A 13249-nucleotide genomic window follows, 5' to 3' on the forward strand; every position below is an offset into this window, starting at 1 on the left:
CAGGTGGGAGGATGGCTCCAACCACTTTCTTTTTGCAACTCGGCCTTCTGCTGACGTGGAGGCCGAAGGGCTCCCTAATGCTGCTTTTGTGCATGCTGAAGGCTTGGACAACGTTTGTCCCCCTTTGTCCTGGAAGCTTGCAAATGCACATAACTCAAATTGTTTTAAGAGCCTGTGGCTTGAGTTGCGTCCGTCAAACAGTACGTAGGGGATATTATGTGGAACCATCGACGCAAACTGGCAATGTAGCATTTAAGCATACAGGCTCCAGCTGACACACATAACCGGCTGTTCGTATTCGGAAAGGCTGCATGACTATTTCTTCATTAAACTGACCCTTTAGGCTCTCATTCAGTTGCAGGACTCTGGAGATATTCAACAGGCACCACTGAAACTTTAGGCTCTTCACCAGTGGCCGTTCTGGCCCGGATCATAATGGCGTAGAACAGCTAGAGTCTATGTGTTGTCAAAAAGGTCCGCTGCAAGCGCATTGATAAGCTGTGGGTATGGTCATTTCCAAAATGGAAATGTCATTACGGGTAACGCGCTTCATGAAGCATCGCTCCACTTCCGTTGCCCTTCAAGATAAGACTGTCGCTGTGATACGGGGGCAGTGGAGGAATTTATCGGTCATCTAGAACTATATTTCCACATCCACCAAGCGCATGTTGCAAGTTGCAGGTGCAAATATAGGCCCAGAGAGACAGGAAACGTTTACATTTAGTATTGGCATCGCTTCTGTTCGATGCGATGGGATGACAAGTAGGAAAAGGACAGCAACGAAGCGGGCAATGGCAGTGGTGAGGAAACTTATTTAAGGGCCACTATTCATAGGGCGGTGTATCTAGATGTCTAAATCACTGGTGAAAATAAACTCGACAGTGGACTCAGAAGTTCGGCACCAACGGTTAATAACATGGCTATCCCCCGGAGATAGGCAACCAGCAACCGAAGCGGGAACCTGCTGGGCAGAGGAGAGGGAGCTAAGCAGTAAATTGGTTGACCTTGTCGAGATGATGAAGTAGTTACGCATAAAAAAGAGGAAAAGAGCCACATCGGGCGTCCTCGCAAAAGACTGGTTTGGAAATGAACCAGCTATTGAGCAGGCGGATGTTCGGGCGGTGAATACCAGCCTCACCCAGAAAGGGGCTAATAGCGAAAAGCTCCAGCAGACGGGGAACTCGGCATTCAGAAATCCGGTTACGGGTCACATCGGCTTCTTTTGCATATGGCAGGGCAAAACAACTCCAGATTGCAGACGCATAAAAATAACCACGTTGCTGGAGAAATTTGGAGAAGAGCCGCCAGGCGAAAAAGCGCAAAGATTAGGGATAAACTGACACCCCCATGCAACGTGCAGAGCAATGATGGCGCCGAAATGGTAACAGTAGCAACCGAAGATCCTCTTCAACTTAACTGTGTACCTATCCAAGGTAGTATTAATGGTCAGGTGCTGCTAGGGAAACTCCGAGCTAGCTGCAAAGTTGTCCAGACGTCTGACGCTACGGCGACATCGTGCAAATTTCCAGTCCCCTGACTGGCGCGGTCGACACGTTCCCACGTATGGCACGATGGAGACGATGGTCGGCATGTGAGCGCATTTCAGAAGTGGGTCTTATTACATGAAATGCAGCTTTTGCGTTGGAGCAATTCACCATGGCACAACCCTAAACATCCGTAGGTTTACTTTGTGTCATGTGAGGATATCAGACCGACGCGCTGGTATCAAACAGACTATACTGCAACTGCCCCCACTCCTCCCCTGGCAAGCTGTACACGCCCGTCTGTGCATGCACTGACAGTAAGGTGGCTTATTTCTTCATGCAATCCTCCTGCAGTTCTTGTATCAACTCATTGCTGGCCAACGCCCGACAGCAAGTGCTAAGAAGACGGTTGGACCAGAGTATTCCTGTACAGTTTAACCTTTTTGCCACCCTATTTTGTTTCGTGCATCGATAAGTTTGCAGGCATCCCAGGAGGGTGCGGTGCTCGGTTAACAAACTTTGTCCTTAGTATTGATCCGTCAGAGCAGGAACCCCTGAGGAGACAGCATGATTATGGTGTATTTACTTCATTCCGTGGGGAGCCTTTGGGTGGGTAGGCGAGAACGCGTCATGAGGGTCTCGAAGACGCTTGCTGACAACAGGAGAATCGGTCATTGCTTTGGAGCTCGGCAAAAGAGGTGCTCTAACTTTAAGAGGAGCAAAGTTTACCACTGCAAATGCAAGTTACATTAGAGAAGATTGATTCCTCCATACAGTCGATGTAAGTGTGACAGGTGCTATCGCATTAGCCAATGGTGAATAGGCTATTTCAGCGGAATACAAGAGCTTCAAACAGTACCCTGAACTACGCATGGAACTTTTGCGTCTTTCTGGCTCACAATACCTCTGGATACCTTGAGCGTTTTGCAATTGTAGACCCACTACGAGGTCATAGCTCCTTGGCCGTTGTGTTAAATATCCTAGCCTGACTAATAGGGCTGTCTGTGCATGCAGCCCCAGGTTTAGGTAATAAATTTAGTCTGAATTTTGCTCTAACCAAAATGGACTGGCAAATATTAAAACTGTTGCATAAGTAGTTGCAAGCATATATGAGTTGCAGGGTGCCATCTTAGTTATGGGATGCGAGGAGTATCAACGTGATCCGCTGGTGATCCTCTCCTGCATTCTGCCGGTTACGGATGTTCTTGAAGAAAGCGTGTGTAAAGGTTCCTTGTAGTCAGTGGGATTGACTGACAATGTCCAATCCGTGTGATGGGGAAATAGCTATGATGCTTTTTGTCTGGAACTAGAATTGCCGCTCCATTTAGAAGAGCTGAAGATATACGTCGCTCACTAATGCAGGCTGGAGAATAGAATAACTCAGTAGCTCTGCCTAGTTGTTCAAGGTATTTTGAGCGGATAGAAATATTGTATATTCCAAGATTTCCATTTTGCCTTCGTCATCGAGTAAAAGTACATGAGAAGAGCTTGAATACAGGTTTCCTTTTCTTTCATTCAACGTGGAGAAAACAATTGGAGTTTTCAATTAGCCTTTTCCCTGGAATGCAAAGTAAATCAATTCAGAGAATGGGCTATAGAAGGAATAAGCAGGGAGCACTGCACCCTTCACCTACACTGTACATGCCTCCATCGTTTAAGGATGTATACGGGAGGATAACAGGACACTGTATACAAAAGAATATACTCATTGTCTTTTAACCTACATGGCTTTGAGTGCGTTTAGGGGGAGTATCAGCAAATGTATTCTATTCGCTGCACAGCGCGTTGAAGTTACACGGGCAAGAATAGAAAGGGGCAGCTCCACCTTTCGGTTGGGACTTTGGTGAATGGTTTTCAGCAGGAGTTCACAGTCCACACTCGTACAGCGGTCCCCGTTGCAATGGAAAGAGTAATACAACAGAGGGAGAAGGACCTTGCGGGGATGACCCGTATAGGGCGGAAGTATACCGAGCAGTCCAGCAGGAGAAACACCACACACCGAGGCGTGCCTTGTCCATGCGCTGTCAAGGCTGCATCTTTTGTTGCCATGGGAACAAATTCACTTACCCAGGATATTTTGCCAGGTAGCACGCTGGCGAAGCCTAACATAAAGACTGGGGAAAACCTACGGACGCAAGAGCGGTGGGGACACGGCGTAGGATGGGTAAGAGACTTTTGTGTGCTACTTCTGCGCAACATCGGATATAAAACTGATGTGGGAGTACTGCCGGGCATTCTTGCACTGCACAAGTGAAGCATGACTATGCTTTTGCAGAGGAAGCTCACGGAACGTGGAAGACTGAGAGTTGTGCCAAGCCCCAACGGTTACCTAGCGGTTGATGGGTGTACGGCCGGCTTCTGCATTGCCAGCTACGAAGGCACCAAAGAAGAACAGGTTGTGCTGCAAGGCGGAGTCTACACAGTGGAAACAGTATTTAAAGTGAGTTTGCCGAAAGGGTAGCCTTCAAAATAGCAGCATAGCTTGGTAAGTCGGTAAGCACTTCTTCGAGCTCCTGAACAAAACTGTACATACACTGCAATACAAGTTGGGGAGTGCCAGCAGGAGGGGTGAGTAGGATTGAAGGTTTTATAGGATAGAAAAAACCAAATGGCCGTTAACGCTATCCCAATAGATTAAGCTTCGTGAAATGAGTAGTTGAGGGTGCAGAAACAAAGTGTTTAGAGACGCCAGTCATGACTTTCTTTGAATACATAGTCAACGAGCACAGTTTCTGAGTTCGTCGCAGGTTTCGCCGGGCGGTGCATTTGACGGCCAAGCAGTCTGTATTCTGCTTGACATGGCTAAGGTGCGAATAGCCTTTAGAAATTACACAAAGATACTACATACGTCGAATGAATTCACTTGCAATTTCGGTCTCCGATAGATGAGTTGTGTGACTTACGCGTTCAGGCAGGTGATGTTAGTGGCCTCTGCGATTTTTGCTCCCTTCAACTCAACACCTCCGCCAGGTGTTCACTGCACTTCTAAGGACTTTTCTCCCTTTCTAGATTACTTGTACTGGTTATGAGCACTAGCAAATTTGAATTCTCCCGATGGTATAAGTACAAAAACAGTCTACAGTTTGAAAAATTCTTTCAATTGCAGCTTCGTGTTTTATGCTATCGCTGTTGCTGGCCACGGAGAAGCGGCAGGCATATGAAAGATTAACTTAACCCGTTGGCGGTTGTTTTCCACTGTCTGCTGTTTGCTCTTGAATCCACAGGAGCGTTAGGGTAGAGAGTCTCGTTCCAGGGCTAGCACCCCGATCACTAATGGTTCGCTATCACTGTATTTTAAGTGTCGACAGTTCGGGGTTGGATGCCTGTTGCATTCTTCTCTGCTGTTCCCCCACTAAAACCCCTTTGTTTCAGTAGAAAGTTGCACTTGACGTACTGGTGATTAACTGCAGGTTGCAGAAGGAGTAGACCACTTGTATCCTCACGCGTGGATTCGCGTTGCCGTGCACTACGCCTCTGACTCCATAAGGTATTCCAAAATTCACAAGAACATCCAGAGCCATTGTTGAGCTTTTCGCATGCATCTGCTTGCATCTGTCGTCGTGGAACTTCCTGGAATGTACACTTAGCCGCTTCCTGTCGGGAGGAAAACAGCTAGGCCCACCGCTGGAGAGTTTGTTCGATACAAGTTGGCATACGTATGCACTGCTTCTTGGCAGCATATGGGTTGCAAATAACTGCCTGGGGCAGGGCGTCAAGCTTTACCGGAGCCAGTCGTTTATCCCACTCAGTACGAACCTCTACAGCAATCAAGTTGGGATTGGTGTATACGGAATGACACGTGTTCTAGTCAAAAGCTTCAGGATTTGGAAATTCGACGCAAAACACGATGCAGGCAAGGCACAAGTAGAGCATCATAGAATGAGATATGCTTTGTAATATCTCACACAAATATATCCCAGCAAAACATTTTCTTTCAAATCATCGTTTGCAATGGAAAACCCTACAATAAATTCAAAACCGGCTGCTTCCTCCCAGGGCATCTGAATATTTAGTAGCAAATATTGAGATAAATAATTTCAGTTTGCTTGTGCAGGTTTGGGCGGACAGCCTTCCCTGTCCTCTTTTGAACGGCAACGTTTTTCGCCGATGAGGTGCAACAAAAAAGCACTGCAAGACATCGAGGTGCACCATAGGCCGTTAACAATTTCGGGAGCCGTGTACGTGGGGCACGTTGTTAATATATGTGGGAACTGAGCATTTGCTGATCGCTTTGCAAGTGCCCTTCTTCAGGATAGAAGACGACGTCGTAGTCTCTGAGGAACACGCTGACGACCTTGTACAGCTCATAGAGAACGAGCTTCTGTGGCCCACTCCAGGTTAGCTAGCATGCTACGCTCTGCTCATGCAACCGCATCAGGATGGTCTCTTTGTCCTTACTCAATTTTACTCAGACTAGGGCATACGTACATTTGTTGCAGAGGATCGGTACAATCCTATTCAGGAGTGTGTCTAGGCAGAATTGTTGAAAAAGCCACTGTGGATTTAGAAGCGACACGTTTTCGCAGATATCAGTTTTGAAGATATCGTAGCCCTTTCGTCTGCGAAGGACGCTTTGCGGGAAACGGTCTTGTTGCCCCTACAAATGCCCAATGTTCTCACTGGCCTCCTGGAACCACCTAAAGGACTAATGCTTTTTGGTCCCCCTGGGACAGGTATGCAGTAGGCTGTTCCGGAAGCACAGGGGTTGCAACCTTCGGTCCTACCGTTAAATCACAGCTAGTGAGATTCTGCTACCATATCGGGCAAGGTGCCTTGAAAATGAAAAATGCCTACGCAGGCAAAACCATGCTGGCTAACGCTGTAGCGTCGACACCTGGAATTAGCTTATTTCGCTGTTCGCCGGCAACGCTTACGTCGAAGTGGCGTGGAGAATCGGAGAAGCTGTTACGCGCCCTATTCACAGTGAGGAGCTTTCACTAGCGTCCAACATGAGTGTCTCGTACACGGTACCCAGCAGAGTATAGAGACAAAACTCGCCATGGCACACAAAGGGCTGAACATCTGTTCAGGTGGCACGTGCACGCGCTCCAAGTGTTTTGTTCTTCGACGAGGCCGACGCACTCTGCAGCAAGCGAGGAGGCCAAGATGAGCACGAAGCCTCGAAAAGATTCAAGGCTGAGCTACTACAGCAGATAGACAATCTCCACCAAGAAAGACGAAATTCCACCTGCATTCAAAGCTCAGAAGCGTCAACGTTGCTCGGCAGCCCAAAGATGCGCAGATCACCCCATGTCGTCGTCATTGCCGCTACGAATGCTCCATGGTACACACTTCTTTGGGATACATGCTAATGAATGCTGCACGTTTTGACTTTTCCCTTAGGAATAGCGGCTTTCACGGCAGCTGTGTAGCTGTTTCGTCAAATAGAAACACGATTCCGGAAGTGGCTGTTCCAGTCGAAATGCAACCCGTGGGGTGTCAATAAATGTGCTTAAGGAACGTCGATGAAGCCCTCCGGCGTCGCCTCGAAAAGAGACTCCTCATACCGCTGCCTGATTTTTGTGCTAGGAAGCAATTACTAATACACTTGCTGGGGCAACAAAAGGCGAGCGGTTTGGGAAATCAATAGCACACATGTTTGGCACAGCATACATAACGACGCCACCTAGACTGGCATCCCCGCTTGCATTCATGCACTTATAGGAACTTAACATGCGTGCAGTTGGACGCCAACGTGGATCTTGAGGAAGTGGCTCGGCGCACTGACGGTTTCTCCTGCGCTGACCTCCGCAGTCTGTGCCGAGAAGCTGCCATGCAGCCTGTTCGTCGTCTGCTGAGAGGACTATCTCCCAAAGCTACTCAGGAAGTACTAGAATGCAACATTGTGAGCGCAGGCAACACCTGCATTTCCTCTGTACAGGCTGTTTCACGGAAATACGCGTAGAGAATCTAGAAGGAATTGTGCTACTTTTATGAATCCCGGTGCATTGCATCATGTGCCGAGCTAGCCTTGTTGCTACAAATGTGTATTACTGCTTTACAGGGTAAACAATCAATAGGAACAGCAGAATTCGACTCAGCCCTCCAAAATACACGACCTTCAGTAAGCCAAGATGCTATGATTCAATTTATCGAGTGGGACAAAGCGTTTGGCTCAAGGTGAATTCGTGCTTAACGAATGGTAAGCTTGTACAGTGATAGGCAATCTACAAATTGGTGAAAGCTGGTTCTTGTAGTCAAGCCCATCAGCCTTTAGAGAATATGCTTTAAAATTTATTTGTGGTTGGCCTATTCAGCATCGTGCCAAAGCCTTATTGCAACTGTATTCAGGCGGGAGATTAGTGTGCTAAATCATTGCGTCCCTCTAGAAGCGAGCCCCGTATCGTCGCTACAGTTGTATTGCTTGTCCACTTTCGTCGGGCGTTTCAGAAGAGGGTCGCCAAAGTTGGCACATGAACCTTTACTTGGCTCTAGCAGGCAACCTGCACGCAAGTAGGCGGCCCAAACGAAGTTGGAAGTGCTGCACCAGCGTTTAGCAGTGCTGAACAGCGTTGGTTCGTGCTGTAAAATTACGGATGAGTTGTGCTGGCACGTGATGCTAGTTTGCACCGTGAGTTGTAGCAAGGTGCGCTGCAACCCATGCCAGGTCGACTTTCCTCCTGCAGCTCCAGGGGCTTGGGAGGATGTGCCCAGGACGCCTGGAGACTGGAAAGGGGAGCCAGCTACTTGTACGGAACTACTTCTTTAAGTGTTTTGATTCCTCTGCAACTCACGACGTCCCTTGGATAGCAGCAAAGACTACCGATGCAGCTTATCGTTCACGGGGACAGATGCGACCAACGAATCTCACCATCAAAGCAGGGTGCAACCTGGAGACACAAAAGCGTCTTCTAGAACTATGCAGAAGTCCTTTGCCATCAATTAGCCGTTTTCCCCTTTTCTACAAAGGCGACTGATCAGTATCTGCCCTCTGGTGAGGAGGTGACCAACTGCTGGGAGCCTTGCCGAGCTGCAACAAGCCCAGTTTCTGGGCCTTATCCAGAGGCAGATGTTTTCCCAGCAAATATAATTCATGAATACTGTGTATGCCTTTGCAGATCATCCCGGTATGAAGGTACGAAGGTTTCCGCGATGCAGGGGCAGTGGAGACACGCTACTAGGAGGCGTGGCAAAGCAATGGCCAGCATCCCAGCAAAGGCACCACATTTTCGAAATGCATCCGGCATATGAAAGCCTTTCAAGATGAGGATGATGCTAGTTCGTTCCAAGGCGAGCAAAGAAGCAAGCTACTGCAGATATGCGAGAACTTAGGGGATGATAAAACGTATATTGAGGACCATTAGACGTCGAGAGCTGTCTCCCAAAGAAAGGAGATGCATAAGCGGCTTGGCCAAACAGAAGGTACTATGAAGTGACAGAGTCGAAAATACCAAAATCATGAACTATTTGGGCGTCAAAGAGAGGAGCAACGAAACCCCTAACTCCACAATTGAGGAGGAAGAAAGTTGCTGTGGAAACGATATGGATATTGAGCCTACGTGCATAGGTGTTTTGATTGCTAGCCCTGCCGACAAAGGGATGAATAGTCACGGAAATCAGCACTCAGGCAGATGGGTAGTCGTATGAGAAAAGTCCCTACTTCTTTTACATTAATCGAAGGCACATAATTCGAGATTCGATGGTGTTTGAACATAGGTAAAATGCTGGGGAACCAACGTATTGAGGATCGCCTCCATGCGAACTAACGAAGTGGTCAGAGAAAGGCCACGGCATCAAAGCTTCGTGCGGTGCGGTGGATAGTCCGAGAGAGGTGACAGCCCCACTCTAACATCCTCTTGGCGCTAAGTCTGTACATGTTCGAGTTTGTGTTAACAGTTAGAAGCTGCAAGGTGGTTAGCGTACGTTCCGAAGTGAGTGCGATGCCTGCATCTACTAAAGAAAGAAGGGAGGACGCTCCTATGCACAGCATTTGGGCTGGCACTCCATCATAAAGCTGACAGTTGTCTGATACTCATACTGTTTCAAGGAGTGTGCTTCATGAAACCGACTAGATCCTTAGAGCTTAGCATCTCTGCAGAAGGAAAACTAAAACAAGAACCTCCGAAGATACAGACCACCCAGAGGGCGCTACTACCCTTATAAAGAACGTCATCGGCCTCATACCCTGCTACCGCAACTCCATACGTGGGTTCACGCGCATTGCTGGCCCTCTAACTGTTTTAGCTTAACAGGATGAACAACCAATTCGGGCAGAAAGTGAAAACTACTCGTCAGTAGCCTCATGCCATACGGGGTCCCCTGTAGAGGCACTTCCAGACTTTGAGACACCTTTCTTCCTAAAAGGGGATTAAAGTGGTGTAGCAGTTGGGGCGATGGCCTCTCAGCAGACCAACAAGTACAAGAAGCACCAAGATTCGCGTGTTGCTCATACAGAGTCATGAATAGAGGACAGAAGTATCCGGTAAACAACGAAGAGCCTGATGGAAGGTAAAAATAATATGTTTGCTCAGTGGTTCATTGGTGTCGTCAGCGTATACACAGCACGACGCCAAAGCCAGGAATATCACCCCCGTTGTCGCTGACTCACGCCTGCAGAGCCAGGCACTGTATTCGCCGACTGTTGGCGTGCTCGACGATTATCACTTTCTTTCCAAAATGCCTTCTCTTTCATTATACTCGTGCGGCGGCAATTATTTGTCGGCTCAACAATGGGCGACGCGTGAAGCACTATAGTATCGACGGCGATGTCTTGTGGTACCCGCCAAAGAGCCAGTAGATTATACGCCCCAGCCTCACCCCGCACGTATGGATAGCAGATTTTGTTCGGGGGTGTTGGCAATTTGTGTATATGATCGCGTATCCGTGAGTGCGGTGGCGGCAACACATATTAAAATCTGCGTGCTTAGCCCCTAGACGTCCTTGCTTAGTGCTACACTTATCCCTATTTGCGTGCAGCTGGGAAATGGGTTCGTGACACACAAGACGGCAAGTTGAAACTTGCATTCTGTAAGGTCTGCATCCCACATAGACCCTTGGTTGTACGAGCTGCAAGAAGCCGTCTGCGCATCGTCTGCAGGCCCCTACGTCTCTGTGCTCACGCTACCTGCAAAGAGGAAGGAAAGCGAAATGATGGCAGCTAGGATAATCCCTCTCAAAACTGCTTACATTTGTCCAAGGTTCGACCAACGATTCCAGCTACAGAATCATCCAACGTGCCCAACCCACTGGACTAGGCTTGAAACTTCGAACAACAGCAAGTTTGCTAAAAGTGACTTCATGTTCTTCCTGTAGAGTTTCCCGGGTCGGGGCATACGGCATTTTCACTTACTTTTGGCAACCGCTGTTGTGCTTATAGGAGTCGTTCTCCTCGCATCACGTGGCAGGCACCATTAGTTGCTTGCAACGCCAAAGCAATTTGCCAAAGCATGCATGCTAGCCGCTCTGCGCCCCTGGCGCTCTGGAGGTCAAATTACCCTGTTGCATATTCGCATTCACGTTGGTATTTGACGTGAGAATCATGTATTACCTTTATATTCTACATCTGGAGTTTCAAATAAAAGAAATCACATAGCCGCTAGCCACCAGTCCATCGCTGCTCCGTGTTTCTGCCGGTTACTGTCTCTGCCACGGATAAGCATGTAACGAACCACCGAAACATGCGCTGCCATTTCAGTGTTGGCTTTGGGATCACCATGGGAAAGCCACTTCGTAATGCAGAGGCTTACCGGTAACTCTTGCTGCATGAGCTTTCTTGAGGCCACCAAAGTTGTTTTTCCGTGAAGAAGTGAGGATGGCTCAACATAGTGTACCAGGGCTCAATAGGCAGCCTGCGCGCAAGTAGGCAGCCTGTCGAACAATCCTGACAATGTTAGTGAGAGCAACAACAAAGAATGCCTGGTTGAGCTTGCATGCGGAGCTGAGTTCTTGCGTGGGCTAGAGCAAAGTGCATCACGATTCTTGGCAAGCTGTCTCCTAGTCCGTTACTCCAAGCGCTTGTCCAAGCGTTTGTGCCGGTGCTCGCAATATGTTTGGATGCAGGAAAAGCAGGTCATATGCTTTTACAAAAGCTTTGCTTACCTTACTCACCTGGCTTCTTGGCAGCTTGAAATTCTTCTTCAATAAGATTGTTGACCTGTGTTGCAACCCTGTAGCAAGGTGCATCGTAAATCGTACCAGACATCCACCCCTTCGGCAGCTCCAGGCACTTGACGCGCACCGTGCAGGGTTCCTGGAGGCCGGATATTGAGATAAGCTGTGATTAGGGAGTACTGTTGCCTAGCACATGGCCCCACTGCGGCTTGTCGTAGCCCATGGATACGCTGTGCTACGAGGACCCTCGTCACACTCCTTCCTCAACGTAGGCTAAGCGGTATACGCCTCCTATTGACTCTGGAATTAACTAAATTCCACTTTAGAACACATCATATTTCCCTCTGCCAAGGTCCAGGGTGGAGTTTGCAGCTTGAGGCTGTTGCTCGCAAGAAAAACAGCCTCAAGCTGCAGTGGAAAATCTATACAAAGCTGAAGCGCTCCCCTCTACGGTTCCTTTCAGGATACTGCACACAGTTTTGGAATGGGATTCTGGATATCCGAGGTCCATTGTGAACTACTAACCGCCCTCCCCAGTCTCCAGGGGTTTTGAGAGCAAAAGTTCAAGTGCCTGGAGCTGCAGCGCAGGAGGAGTCTGCCATGAGTTGCAACGCATCCTGCTGCGTATCAAGGTGCACGACAGTCCTACATACGATAACCAACGACCCTTAGCGACTCTATGAACAGACATGGTAAATATTTGGGAAATTTTGCTTGCGAACCGTTCACCTAATAGGACCGAGTATGGGTCAATGCGCCAACATCGTTGATGCTGCTACAGTAGGCGGTAGCATAAGCAACAGCCTACGTGCACCGTCTGGGTGCATAGAAGCATTCAACTGCTGTTTATTGAGGGTAAATGTGGAGTACTAATAGGCCTCCTGAGTGCGTATAATCATTGCGTTTGTAGCAGTGACTGGTAACTACATCCCCACTGCGGGATGCCGAAAGCCCCACTATGGAGGGTGACGGGACTAGAACATCTCACCTCTTACAGTAAATGTACACATAGCGTCTGGCTTCCTAACTACATCCAATTACTCCGCGGTCAATACTTAAATTACCAAAACATATTTGAGCCTCTATTATAAACAAGGGAAGTTCCCAGGAATAGTAGAACTGTGTTCTGAATTGACCTCGGTCATGGCTCAGTACCCAACCTAAAGGATGACGGGGGGGGATATCAACAGCGACGAGACAGTCAGGATCCCTACCTATAACTGCCGTCTCCAAGAGCCGTATTTATATACATAATACTCCTATATAGTAATAATTCTATGTCCTATCCAATTAGATCTCTAAAGGAGCCTACCTGGTACCCAACTAGTGACGAGGTAGTACGCTACACTGCCGATAGTGGCTGCTGGCGGGGGTAATCCTACTAACCTATGGCTCCATCTACGGTACTCGCTGCTTAGAACATTTTGCAGTATTAATTCCCTTTCTTAGTTTCCAATGTGATAATCATTCTCTTTATGGCCACTGCGCCACTAGAGATCACGCCAGAGCCACATTGTAGTGCCTGTGCACTACATTCGTTGCTGGGATCACTGGAAAACGTGCGGAAGGCTCAATTTTCAATTCGAATGACGGAAGAAATCGCAGCAGTTTGCCTGCCTTTTGAAAGTTTTCCCCTCCACAGTCACATGATTATGTGGTATTAAGTGGTTTCTACAGTTCCTTCATGCTGGTGCATGAAGCAGCTGCTGCGAGAG

General features: G+C 48.2%; 1 protein-coding gene across 1 annotated transcript; it reads left to right on the forward strand.

Annotated features, from left to right (window-relative positions):
* Positions 1-3531: 3531 nt before the first annotated feature.
* EMWEY_00018450 (p60 katanin, putative) lies at positions 3532-7787 on the forward strand (the record flags this gene model as incomplete). The annotated part of the gene is made up of 11 exons (XM_013480056.1): positions 3532-3648; positions 3760-3924; positions 4232-4291; positions 4895-4971; positions 5736-5821; positions 6011-6157; positions 6283-6407; positions 6515-6768; positions 7149-7329; positions 7489-7604; positions 7742-7787. The coding sequence occupies 11 exons, from the start codon at positions 3532-3534 to the stop codon at positions 7785-7787; spliced, it is 1374 nt and encodes a 457-aa protein (XP_013335510.1).
* Between the last annotated feature and the right edge of the window lie 5462 nt (positions 7788-13249).

The sequence above is a fragment of the Eimeria maxima genome, genomic scaffold (genome assembly GCF_000499605.1).
Source record: "Eimeria maxima Weybridge genomic scaffold, Emw_scaff157, whole genome shotgun sequence".
Lineage (NCBI taxonomy): Eukaryota > Apicomplexa > Conoidasida > Eucoccidiorida > Eimeriidae > Eimeria > Eimeria maxima.